A 13,446-nucleotide genomic window follows, 5' to 3' on the forward strand; every position below is an offset into this window, starting at 1 on the left:
AGGAAAGATTGGACAGGTTAGGCTTGTATCCACTGGAGTTTAGAAGAGTAAGAGGTGACTTGATTGAAACTTTTAAGATCCTGAGGGGTCTTGACAGGGTGGGTGTGGAGAAGATGTTTTCTCTTGTGGGAGAATCTAGAACTGTGGGTCAATGTTTAAAAATAAGGGGTCACTCATTTGAGATAGAGATGAGAAGAATTTTTTTCTCTCAGAGGGCCGTGAGTCTTTAGAATTCTCCTCCTCAAAAGGTAATGGAAGCAGAGTCTTTGAATATTTTTAAGGCAGAACTCGATAGATTCTTGCCTAGCGCCCATTGCCTGTCGGGATCGACTCCAATTCCCCGTGACCCTGAATTGGATGAAGCAGTTCTGGAAAATTGAGTGAGTGAGAGGTAGATAGATTCTTGATTAACAAGGGGGTGAAAGGTTATCGGGGATATGCAGGAATGTGGGGTTGAGGTTACAATCAGATCAGCCATGATCTTATTGAATGGCGGTACAGGCTCAAGGGACCGAGTGACCCACTCCTGCTCCTAATTCGTATGTATGTATGTTCTTTTGTATGTATGAAAGTAATACACTGTTTAAGTAGAAGTCATACAATGTTGAAGTTAAGACATAGAGATAAGGGGAGCTTTACCCACTTTGTTTTTCACCCTGCTCACCCAGTCCCTCACCATCTCTCTTCCAACCTCTCACTGTCCACTTACCGTATCCTCTCCCAGCCCCTCATTGCCTCCCTTTGGACCCCTTACCGCCCTGCCTGCTGCCCTTTGCCAACTTGCTCAATGTCCCAGTTGCTGACTGGTCCAGGAGGGAGTCAGAGAGTGGGAAGTGGCAGGTGGGTGATGGTGAGGGGGCGGGAGGGCGGTGATGATAGGTTGGGAGAGGGAGGGCAAGCAGGTTGGTGAGGGGCCAGGAGGGAGACAGGGAGTGGGAAGTGAGGTGCTGGGAGGCAGACGCTGAACGGGAGGTGAGAGGTTGGGAGGGAGGTGGTGAGTGAGAGGAGGAAAGGGGTTGGGAGGGAGATGGTCAGTGGGGGGCGAGGGGCTGGGAGGAAGGTGGTAAGTGGGAGGCAGCGAGGGGCAGGGAGGGAGATGGTGAGTGGGCCGGGAGGGAGGCAGCTGGCGGGAGGTAGATGATGGTGCCCAACAATGATGTCACCAGTGGAGAAACCACGTGTGCACTGGTGGAGAGAGTGGGTGCCAAGTGTGCAAGTGCAACTGTTCCTGTGAGGAGGCAGTAGTTACAGCGAATTGGGAAAGCAGGAATCATCGAACCCACGTTCCTCAAGGAGATTGGAATAATCTTTCTAAGATGCCAACTACCTAGAACGTAGTAACTTTTATGTAACCCTCACTTTACACTTCACCCATCACATACTGCACTTTAGACAACAACAACTTATATTCATATAGCACCTTTAAGATAATAAAATATCCCAAGTTGCTTCACAGGAGCAATATGAATCAGAATATGACTTGTGGGGATATTAGGTCGAATGAGCAAAAGTTTGGCCAAAGAGTTAGCTTTTAAGGGAGGAAAGGGAGGTGGACATTCCGAGAGGTTCAGGGAGGGAATTAGAGCCTTGACAACTGAAAGCGTGGCCACCAATGGTGGAGCGATTAAAATCAGGGATGCTGAAGAAGTCAGAATTAGAGGATTGCAGATATCCCGGATGATTGTGGGGCTAGAGGAGATTATTTTTTATTCCTTTCAGGGGATGTGGGCATCATAACAAGGCCAGCATTTGTTGCTCATCCCAAATTGTCCTTGAACTGAGTGGTTTTCTAGGTTATTTCAGTGGGCAGGTAAGAATCAACCACATTGCTGTGGGTCTGAAGTCACATGTAGGCCAAGATGGCAGATTTCTTTCCATAAAGGACACTAGTGAACCAGATGGAATTATATGTCAATCATTAATTGTTTCATAGTCACCATTACTGAGACAAACTTTTGATTCCAGTTTTTCTTTTAACTAATTCAATTTAAATTCCACCAGCTGCCATTGGAACACATGTTCCTAGAGCATTAACCTGGGCTTCTGGATTACTGGTCCAGTGACATTACCACCACACCACCATTTCCCTTGAAGAGATTACAGACATAGGGAAGGGTGAGGACATGGAGAGAATTGAAAACAAGGATGAGAATTTTAAAATTAAGATGTTGCTTGACTCCGAGCCAATCTACATCAACGATAGGTGAACAGGACTTGCTGCGAGTTAGGACACAGACAGCAGAGTTTTGGATGACCTCAAGTTTACGGGAGTTTGTGGGAGACCAGTACGGAGTGTGTTGAAATAGAGTTGAGTCTAAAAGTATCGAAGACATGGAGAAAGGTTTCAGCAGCAGATGAGGGGCAAAGTCAGGCAATGTTATGGAGGTAGAAACAGGCGGTCCTAGTGATTATACAAACATGAGGTCAGAAGCTCATCTCAGGATCAGATGTGACACCGAGGTAGCAAGCAGATTGGCTTAATCTCAGACTGTTGCCAGGGAAAGGCTTGGAGTCAGTAGCAAGGGAACAGAGTTATGGAGCAGGGACCAAAAGCAGTGGCCTCAGTCTTCCCAATATTTAATTGGAGGAAATTTCTGCCTATCCAGTACTGGATGTCAGATAAGCAGTCTGATAAGTTAGCAGCAGTGGAGGAGTCGAGAGAGGTGGTGATGACATAGAGCTGGGTGTCATCAGCGTACATGTGAAAACTAACCCTGTGCTTTTGGAGGGGCAGCAAGCAGATGAGAAATAGGAGGGGTGGGGGGCCAAGGATAGATTCTTCACCAGAGATAACAATGTGGGAGCAACAAGCGAAGCCATTGCAAGTGATACTCTGACTACGATTAAATAGAAAAGAGTGGAACCAGGTGAGGGCAGTCCCACCCAGCTGGACAACAGTGAAGAGGCATTGGAGGAGGTTGGTGTGGCCAACCATGTCAAAGCGTGCAGACAGATCAAGAGGGTGAAGAGGGATAGTTTACCTTTATCACAGTCACATAGGATATCATTTGTGACTTTGATAAAAGGAGCTTCAGAACTATGGCAGGGGCAGAACCCTGATCAGAGAATTCAAAAATAGAGTTCCGGGAAAAGTGCACACAAATTTTGGAAGCGACGACATGTTCAAGGACTTTGGATGGAAAGGGAGGTTGTAGATGGGGTAGTAGTTTGCAAGGACAGTGGAGCCAAGGGTGTTTTTTAAGCAGAGGGGTGATGGCGGAAGATTTAAATTAAGGAGAGAGGGACACCTGAAAAGAGAGAACTGTTTACAATATCGGCTCTAATGGGGGCCAGGAAGGGAAGTTGGGTGGTCAGTGGTTTAGATGGAACAAGTTCAAGAGAGCAGGAGGTGAGCCTCATGAACAGGATGAGCTTGAAAAGAGCATGAGGAGAGATAGAAGAGAAACTAGAGAGAGATGAGAGTTGAGGCCTAGGATAGGGGAACCTTAGAGGAAGTTTGGCCTGGTGGGCTAGTGGAAGGGAGGGACATGGTAGAGGCAGCTGATCAAATGTTCTCAAAAGCAAAAAAAGCCCATGAGCTCCTTGCACTTAATGTCAGAGGTGACTGACAATACACTTCAATGTATTACGATAAGCATTGCCGTGGGAGGTTTACTAATATCATTTTTTGAAAATTGTATCTCTTGTGTCACCAACTCAAATATCATCTTCATTTTTTTTTAAAAGTGGAACAAATCGCAATTGAGCAGTCAATACATCAGTAGCAGCATATGGAAGTTACCAGACAAAGCTGAGCAACAACAATTTGGCCCTAATTTGCCTTAGGATGTGCTTATTTTCAATACATTCCCTAGGGAGCAATGGATCATATTTATCTTAAAGTTAGACTTCATGGCCTCAAACAATAGGCCAGGTAAATACAAATCCTCTGTAGCAACAGCCAGTTTCCCTCAAAGCAACCTCTTTATGATCATCTGGAAAAGACTACCAAGACATAAATACTAAGATAAAAGGAAAAAACTGCAGATGCTGGAAATCCAAAACAAAAACAAAAATACCTGGAAAAACTCAGCAGGTCTGGCAGCATCCTTCACCCCACCCCACCCCCCCACTAGGGCTATCTGTACCTTGCTTGTCCTGTTTTCTACCCTTAATTAGCACATTCCACAGATAATATCACCACCTTCAACACCTTTTTGTCCTTTTGTCTGTGACATCTTTTGGTTATCTCCACCTATCGCTGGCCCTCTATCCAGCTCTACCCACCCCCCGCCCCCCTGCTCCCCCCTCACCTTAAACCAGCTTAGATTTCACCTCTTTTCTATTTTTACTTAGTTCTGTTGAAGGGTCATTCGGACTCGAAACGTTAACTGTGCTCCTCTCCGCAGATGCTGCCAGACCTGCTGAGTTTTTCCAGGTATATTTGTTTTTGTTTAAGACATAAATACTACTTACCTATTATATAACAATGTATTGTGTTTTAGCACAGTCTCACATCATTATCATTATAAAACAGTATATCCTTCAACTTGCCATAGGCAATACCATATAAAATCCATTGGTGTCCTGTTAGGGCAACCGGTATAGGCTGGGGCCGGGATTTTCCATGCCCGCTGGCGTTGGGCGTGTTTGGTGGTGTGAGCGGACAATATGGCGCGATCAGTTTCATGATGGTGTGAAACGAGTTTGCGATGTCCGCTCAGCCAGCCAATGGCGGGCCGCATTTCCTGCCATCAGACGTCAGGAACCTCACTGTAATACATCTGCATATCATTATTAGGCCAGCCCACCAGAATCATCCTCCCCTCTGGATCGTCGACAGGAAAGCACACCAACGTGTTTCACAGAACATAAAAAGCATGCACTTGGTGGGCTGTGCTTTGAGAGGAACTTGGAGGTGAGTACACAGCAACAATGTGCAGCGCTCGCCAGTGTCGCCTGTCAGACTTCAAGCTTGAGGAGAGTTGGGGGGGTGCATGGGGCAAGGACAGCCCTAGGGTTGAGGTGACTTTGGGTGGGGGACAAGGGCAGCCCTGTGCTTGAGGTTACTTTGGGGGGGGCGCATGCTAGGGCTGCCCTGTGGTTGAATGTAGCGCACATATACTTGGGATGGGGGATAGGGTGGGTCAGGGAAGCGAACACGCATTGTATAAAGTGACCATTCATCTGCAACTCAGACAGTTCAAGCGCAGCCATTGATATGATTGAAATTGGGTCTCTAGCTTATCTGCCCACTCAAGCAACACAGAGGCATCAAAGTGCCACCATGTGCTCCAGAGCTTTTCACCTTCCCCCAGCACAGGCTGCAAAGTCATGAGCATTTTAGAGGATTGTAGAACAGTTGGACGCACATTGTACAGTCTCCTTGCTAAAACTGGCTATGGAGCAGTCACTGGTGGAGATGCTCACAGCCCCTTGCAATGTCACCATCCCGGTTTGGACCAGTCTCCCCCATGGCTCAAGCTAACAGTGCAGCCTTGCAATGTGGGTTAGGAGAATACCTGCACCTGAGCTGAGAGCACAGCATGCAGTCGAGTGGGCAAAGCTGCCGCCAATCTGTCAGGTGGAGTGGGGCGGAGGTGGGTGGAGTTTCGGGCAGCCATGTAGCTCACTAATCTCTGGCCATCCAAATGGTGGCCAGGACTCTCCGGGATGCATAAAGGGGCCTTTACACTTAACCAGGACAGGTTCTTAGTACACCCATGCTAACCCACGCGTCTCTCTCTTTCATACTGTAGGAGGAGTACATCAGGATCATGGAGCCTGGTGAACTAGCTGTGCACCTCGTTGCCCATAGAGAGTGAATACGATGAAGGACTGAGTGACTGAGGCTCCTGGCTGTGCAGAGGCAGGAGCAGCCCCCTATGGAAGAAGGGGTGGCTGGAGCTCCCACACATGCCACCAAAGAGCCACACTGAACTATCGCTGCTCAGCGCTTAGCGACACCCAGGGACTGTAGATACTGCCTTTCATTCCTGCAGGTGACCGAGAACCAGTGTTGCTGAAGACTGCACAAGTCTAGGGAACTGGTTGGTCACATCTGCCAGCTGCTGCAGGATTTGGCGCCACAGGGACATGGAGGGCATCCACTGCCAGTGGCCGTGAAAGTGACCAAGGCGCTCAATTTCTTTCAGGGCTCCTCAAGTGACCTCTATGGGAATTCACAAGCCTCCACCCACAAATGCATCCATGAAATCACAGATGCCACCTTTGAGAGGGCACACAACATTTCGCCCAGGACCAGGACAGCCAGGATGCAAAAGCGATTGGATTTGCCGAGATCTCGGGTTTCACATAGGTGCAGGGTGCCATCGATTGCACTCACGTGTGTTCAACTCTCTGTCACAACACACAGTCAACTACATCAACCGCAAGGGATTTCATTCGCTGAATGTGCAGCTGGGGGTGTGACAACCAGAAACACATCCAGCAGGTGTGCGTCTGGATCGGGGTCATACATCTTGGTGCTCCCCGAACATCCACAGCAGAGGTGGAGGCAGCCTTCTGACTGCTACGCCCTGTCTGTGATGACTTTGGCGGGTGTCCTCTGGAGGGCCAAGACCTGAAGGGCCCTGGCCTGCTTTCAAGGGTCCTGCTGTGTGGCAGTGGCACCCTCCTTGGCCTATGGAGCTGGAGCTGCTGAGGACACAGGAAGAGGGGATTCAGATGGGCCGGTCACTCCCGGAGTCACCTGGATGGATTGCCCTGGGGTGGGGGACACCTGCTGATCCTCCTCCCTATGGGTGCCCGAGGGCCCCAGGCTGACTCCTTGAGGAGCAGGGGTAGCTGGAATGAGATCGAGCTGCCCCGCACCCCTCTCATGTACATACTGTTGGAGGCCAACTATGGCATCAGCGATGGAGTTGAGCCCACGCAGCAGTGCAGGACCAATGTCCTTGACCAAGGTCTCCATGGTGGCCGCCATCCTACCAGTATTGACCTCAATGCATTGGCATGTCTGCACTATCACCTTAGACTGAAGGCAGACGGACTCCTCCATTGTGCCTTGCAACCTGAGGAGTGCAGCGGCCATCGCTTCCTGATGTTCCCGAGCTTGCCTTTGCAGCTCCAGCAACTGTAACATGACCAAGTCCAGAGGCTCATCATCTGACTCGGACTCAGCAAACCTCTGGCCTCCAGCAGTGCTCTGAGTGCCAGGGACCTGGGAAGTCCCCGCCTCCACCTGCTGTGGATGTGCATGAGACAGTGCAATGTGCTCACCAGATTGTGACCCTGAGGCTACTCTAAAGTTTGGTCCCACCAAGGTATGTGTGTCTGCGCTGGTGGAGGGTGTGGGTGAGCGCTGTGACGGGACTTCAAGGAGGGTGCCTCCAGGTTCCTCTTCAAAGGTTTCTTCGGGGATTGATGGAATCCCTGAGTCATGAACTCTGTCAGCTGTTTGGCAGATGTGCCTGCGAAAGCAAGGGGAGATAATTAGTGCATGGCAGTGCCTGTGAAAAAGGACACATCACTCACAGCATGGTTGTCTGATGGATGTTGCACTGCTGGATCCTCACTTGGTAGAACAGCGCCGACCTCACCATCAGCACAGGACCGGTCCAGATCATCGCCGGCCAGCTGGATGACTCTGTTTTCAAAGTCCATGAAGACCTTGATTTCAGGCATTCCTCCACCGGTCTACAAACTCTCCCTGTTGTTGTTGTGTGTCAGCTTGCCCTGCATGATAGAGATGGAGGAAGTGTAAGCAAGATGCTTGCCCGGCCAGATGATAAGTATGCCTGGCCTGTGTGAGTGGTGATTAGTCCCATGGACAGGATGAGGAGAATGAAGGTGTGTATGAGAAAGTGAATAGTGATGTCCCTTGAACTGGCAGTGAGTGAGATCACTGTGAATGTCTGATGAGTATGTGAGTTGAGAGTGCGAGAAGAGTGACTTACTCTGGCAGAACAGAGGAGACCATTCATCCTCTTGCAGCACTGTTTTGATGGGCAATGGCTCTGACCGCAGCTGCCGCTGCCTCCCAAGCCTGGTTGGTCATGCCGCTGCCCATCCTACAGCCAGAACGGGGGTAGAGGACATCGTGGTGGGCCTCCACAGCAACCAAAAGGCGTTCCATTGACACGTCACTAAACCTGGGGGCTGTAGTCTTTTTTCCTTTCGCAGACATCTTCCCTGCAGCAGTCCTGGGCTGGAAGCACTGAGAAGTGTGCACGGCTGGACTTTAAATATGGCGCCCGGCTTGATGAAGCAGCGAGGTGATGATGTGGCAGGCGAATGAGAGCCCGCCCACCATGGAAACAGCATGTGACTCGGGGATGCACAGGTAGTGCGGCAGGTTTGGGACGATACAGCATGAAAATCTGTCATTGTGGCCAGTGGGTAAAATGTCATTTTACCGGCCCACTACCACACTCATTGCAAATCTGGGATGATTCTGCCCCGGATCCCATTAAATATTACTTGAGTCTGGCAGTTTTTGCTTCCTTTCAATTTAAAACAACATACTGGACCCTCTCTTCCTGGAGCTGAATTGTCTTATTAATTTTAGAGTAACGTTCTCCTGGAGTTGATTCTTTCTGAATAGATGATGAGCAGCAGACGCTATTCTTTACCTTTTTTGGAAAACAAGTAATACTCTTTCATGAATGCATACTGATTTTTTACATTATAGTGAGGCGCCTGCACAAATTGCACCCAAGGGCACTTTGATGTGATCATTTGTTTGGCTGCATCAACTCTATTTTGCCTGAATGCAAAGGTTTTTAGGTGGTTTTTTAACCTGACCTATTCTGAATTAACTTATTGCTTATTTTGCTATGTATCTGAAGAGAGGCAAGATAATCTTTAAGTAAACAAGACACTGAGAGTTACGAGACCTTTGGTGATTGCCTAATTGTGTGCAAAATGATTTATGTTGAATGGATTTTTGCATGGAAATTGAGCTTTCAGTGCCTTACTTATTGAATTAGTAAGTAAACAATATTCTGTTATTTTTCCTATGTTTAAATGAAGCATGGACTACAACATCTAATACGTAGCCATTAAAAAAAACCCATTCCCAGAAAAGCCCACAATTCAATCATCAGTTTTCTGGGTTAGTTGATCTTAGCTGGGATGTCTGTGAGGTGCAGTAAGGGACTTGACACCCCAAACTAGGGAGCATGAAGTCAGTCAATTCCTGCTCCTAATCATGTATCCCATTGAAGTGTGTGAAAACCAGGTTCAATTGTACTGCACTACACAGTCTCTCACTATGATGGTCATGTGAGCATCCTGGAAGGTACCCCAACAAGAAATAAATAAGTTCAGGAGATGAGGGGAAGTAAAAGATTTAGCAGAGGAAATTGATCAAGAAAACAACTTCTTTCCTGTTTTCAAGTTGCATAATTGGATGATAACAGCAGGTTCACAAATTTCAGTTTGGTTCCATTTGGACTTGGTTCAGAGTGCTGACCAGAATTCCTGCATTTACCCACATCTCTATCATAGTGTATATACCAAAAGGAGAGAGGAACTGACAAGGGTTCATGATTAAAACGTGTTATCTCTTTAGCATTTTGTGTGTTTATGTTCTTGCAATCATTGACTGTTCCACAGGGTCATCTGGTTTTGTTCTGACATTTCTTACATTTTTCTGCAGTTTTCAGTAGACGTGTTAGAGTCAGGCAGGCACGAGAAAGAACTGCAGATAAAGGCCATATCTTACGAAATGGAGCAAGAGCTGTTCATTAAGGGAATTCAGTGTGAGATTAAACATAAATTGATACAGTAATTTATGGGAGAAACACAAACAAATCTGGAAGAAAATGGAATGGCCTGTGTTTTTAAAAATTCATTCACAGGGATGTAGCTGTCACTGACAAGGCCAATATTTATTGCCTTTCCCTAATTACCCCGTGAGAAGGTGGTGGTGAGCCACTTTCTTCAATACTATTGAGTAGCTTGCTGGACAATTTCAAAGGACAGTTAAGAGTCAAGCACATTGCTGTGGGTCTTGATTCACATATAAGCCTGACCAAGCAAGGATGGCAGATTTCCTCCCCCAAAAGAAAGAGTATTTACAACAATCTGATAGTTTTATGGTCACCTCTACTAATACTAGCTTTTTAATTCTGGATTTATTTTATTTAATTAACTGAAATTAAATTCCCAGCTTCTGTGGTGAGATTTGAACTCATATCTCTTAATCATGACTCCAGGGGGAGCACACTGCCACTTTACGTGGGCAGACCAATTAAGGCCCGCCCAGTGTAACACACGGCCAGTAGCGCTCAGTGCTATCTGTGCGGGCGGGGGAAGGAGGGAGAATCGGGGCCTCCGCTCTTTTGCGCATGCGCTCAAAAGAGCGCAGAAATCTCCCTGAGGCACGGAGCTGCCTCAGGGAGATTGAATGGATTATAAAATCTTTTAATAAATTAAGTAAAAATTTATTTTAAACATGTCATCTCAGTGTCACATGAGCTGGGACATGTTTGTGAAGTTAGGAAAAATTATTTATTTATTTTATAAAAGCTTCAGAAACCTCTTCCTGCCCGTGGATGAGGTTTCCTGAAAAGCGCGAAGGCCACTTGGGCTCTTCGCCTGCCCGCCAACCTTAAGGTTCTTAACATGTAATTACTTTTTTAATGGCCTTAATAGGCTGTTGACAGTTCGGTGGGTGCGCAGCCGCCTCCGGCGCATGCCAGCTGAATTAAATACCGAAATGATGCGTGATGACATCAGGACGCACGCCCAATGTCATCGCGTGTCATTTTACGCGTCGGTGCGTTGGGGCTGCCCCCGCATTCTGACCGAAAAATTCAGCCCCAGGTCTCAGATTCCTAATTCAGTAACACAATCACTATGCTGCCTTTTCCATTGTTTCTTAGAGTTAGGTTGGTGCGATAGTTGGACTCTCATCTCTAAGACACAAGGTAATGGGTTCAAGTCCCACAATAGACTTGCGTCTAGACTGACTCTTTAATTCAATACTAAGGGAGTGCTACATTGATGTGGGTGTCATCTTTTCGATGAAATGTCAAATGGAAGCTCCATCTACATTTTCAGGTATATGTACGTGATCCCATGACATGTTTCACACAAGAACGGAAAATTCTCTTGCTGTCCTGGACAATATTTATTCCTTAACCAACAACATCAAAACAGATTGCTGTTTATGGGACCTTGGGATGCTAAAATTAGCTGGAGAATTTGACTACAAAACAATGGTAGCTAGGCTTCAAATTAAGTCCATTGTTGTGAAGTCTTTTGGGATATCCTGAGGATAGGAAAGGCACAATGTAAATATAATCTTTCAGTTGGATCAGCTGTCCTTTTCTAACATTAAACATTATATTGTGCTTTAATTTCTTCTAAACCAATGTCATTGTCCTACTGCCTGTTAAGGTAGTTTCAATTTGGACTCATTCACCCTTCAAAATGGTTTTAATTTTTTCACAGTTTCTTTTTAGTGCCCTGGTTACTCATTCATTCATTTCTACACTACACTATCTCTTTAGTTGACCTATGTAGCTTCTTGCAGCAGAACAAAAACCAGCTACACCACAAAACCACGCTGGGCAAGTGACACACTGGGATGAATTTTCCCAGCCCCCTGGAAGCGGGGAAGGATGCGAAAACTAGTGCAAAATTGGAAAAGACCCTGTCAAGTTGTCTACCCAATGCATGCCCGCCTCCCAGCGATCTTGCTAGATGCAGGATAAGCAAGACAGAGGCTAGCCACCCAGCAATAGTGGGTAGCCAATTAGGCCCATTACTGGGCCAATCATGGAAGAGATGCCACCACCACTGGGATCTAAGCGAAGGTGGCCAGGCCCCCCTGCTGAGGCCAAAGTCTCCCAGCAACAGGTCAGAGGACACACACCTCCTCTCCTCTGCTGGGACGTGATGGCCAGAACTGCGGCTACATGTGAAGTGATTTCCCCTTCATGATGATGGCCTGACAGCTGGGGCCCTGTGGGATGCATAGCTTTTTACAATCCTGCAGAGAACGCTGCCAACTTGAGGTGTCCTTGTGTCCTCCTGCCTACTTCAGCAGCTATTTTAAGATAATCAGTTGTGCTTACTAGAAGTGAAATCCATTCATATGCAGGGACCTGTTCTCTACAAACAAAACCTTTTTTGATAAGCTGGAAGCTTGGAGAGCCTATTATTTCCAGTTGCTTTCCCCATGGCAATGCCTCAGCCAGTCAGAGTCAACTTACCAACCAATCAGCATTCTTTTCTCCTGTAGTATAAATTGTTGTGACAGTTTGAAATTTGGCATTCTTGTATTTGTCCTGAATAGTGCAAGATAAAAAAAACATCAGCAACATGTCTCTCTTTTCAGCGACATTCAAGTTAATTATTCAAAATTCTATTGGTCTTTTAATGCCTTTATTCTTATTTTCAGAGAATTATATATTTAAACCATTAAGTTTTTCTGTTTAGCCACACCCTCAGTGTCTTCCATACTCCCATTCCTTGTTTATCCTGCCAAAATGTATTACGTCACACTTATCCACAATAAATTGCATTTTCCCCAGAGTGTCCTCTTGAGGTTTCTTATAGCCTTGCTTGCTATTTGCCCCATCTCCTACGTCTCTGTCATTGGCAAATGTCCAAGATTGAATTCCTTATACTTATGTCCAAATTGTTTATATGTAGCAACAGGAGAAGGACAGGACCATGCCATTCTTATACATTAGTTAAAGCAGGAGCATTAAGGTGGACCTTCCCACTCTAATTGGTGTTTACTTCAACATGCATTGATGCTATTTATATACCGCCCGTAGAAAAGGAGTAGGAAAGAAAAAAGAGTTTTAGTGGTGAAATTCTAGTGATTGTAATGAAATGTTATATCACCCACATGCAGACATGCACTTAAAATTTAAGTTTCTGTTGTTGGAATTTGTTATAAGTAGTTATTAATGCAACCACTGAAGCAATTTATAATGTATCCGCAGGGTGGATCCATGGGAGTGTTATCAGGATACTTGGCAAACAACCTGCAGTGTACTGGAACACCACCGGGACCTAATGAAGGTAAGGATACTGCAAGATTCAGCTAGCTAAGGTGAATTAGAAGTAAAAGATGTTGCTGATATCTTCCTTCTGTTGGGATTTGCAAGGGAGTCTGTGGTCTGGATAACTGCCACCACAGCTGAAAAAGATACAGAAAAACTGAGGAGAAAAAGAGAGAAAGAAATGCTGGGGGCAGAATTTTACAGCCCCATCGCAGGGGGGCGGGGTTGTAAAATGTGGTGAGCCATTCAAAAGTCCATTGGCTTCGGCGGGACCAGAAAATCCCGCCGGTAGGAGAGGCCGTAAAGTTCCGCCATAGGGAAAATGAATATATTTCCCATTTATTGTTTGATGGGCTGATTAAATTAAAGGTAGAAAAGGGGGAGTAATTGGAAATGCATTGTAATTTCAGAAACTGGAAATAGCTGTAAAAGTCTTGGAGTGGAGTTAATTGATTCTCACAACACTTCAGATGGAACTCGTTGTACAATATGGTGGGGCAGCAGGTGGTTCCAATTCACC

At 46.4% G+C, this 13,446-nt stretch overlaps 1 protein-coding gene across 1 annotated transcript in view; it reads left to right on the top strand.

The window, feature by feature from the left end:
* Window positions 1–13,446, top strand: part of nmnat2 (nicotinamide nucleotide adenylyltransferase 2) — a 326,699-nt gene that overhangs the window by 234,382 nt on the left and 78,871 nt on the right. Inside the window, exon 4 of the mRNA XM_078561382.1 lies at window positions 12,867–12,945. Coding sequence (XP_078417508.1) covers window positions 12,867–12,945 — 79 coding nt within the window. The remainder of the gene's footprint in view (window positions 1–12,866; window positions 12,946–13,446) is intronic.

The sequence above is a fragment of the Cetorhinus maximus genome, chromosome 17, assembly GCF_964194155.1.
Source record: "Cetorhinus maximus chromosome 17, sCetMax3.hap1.1, whole genome shotgun sequence".
In the NCBI taxonomy this organism is placed as follows: domain Eukaryota; kingdom Metazoa; phylum Chordata; class Chondrichthyes; order Lamniformes; family Cetorhinidae; genus Cetorhinus; species Cetorhinus maximus.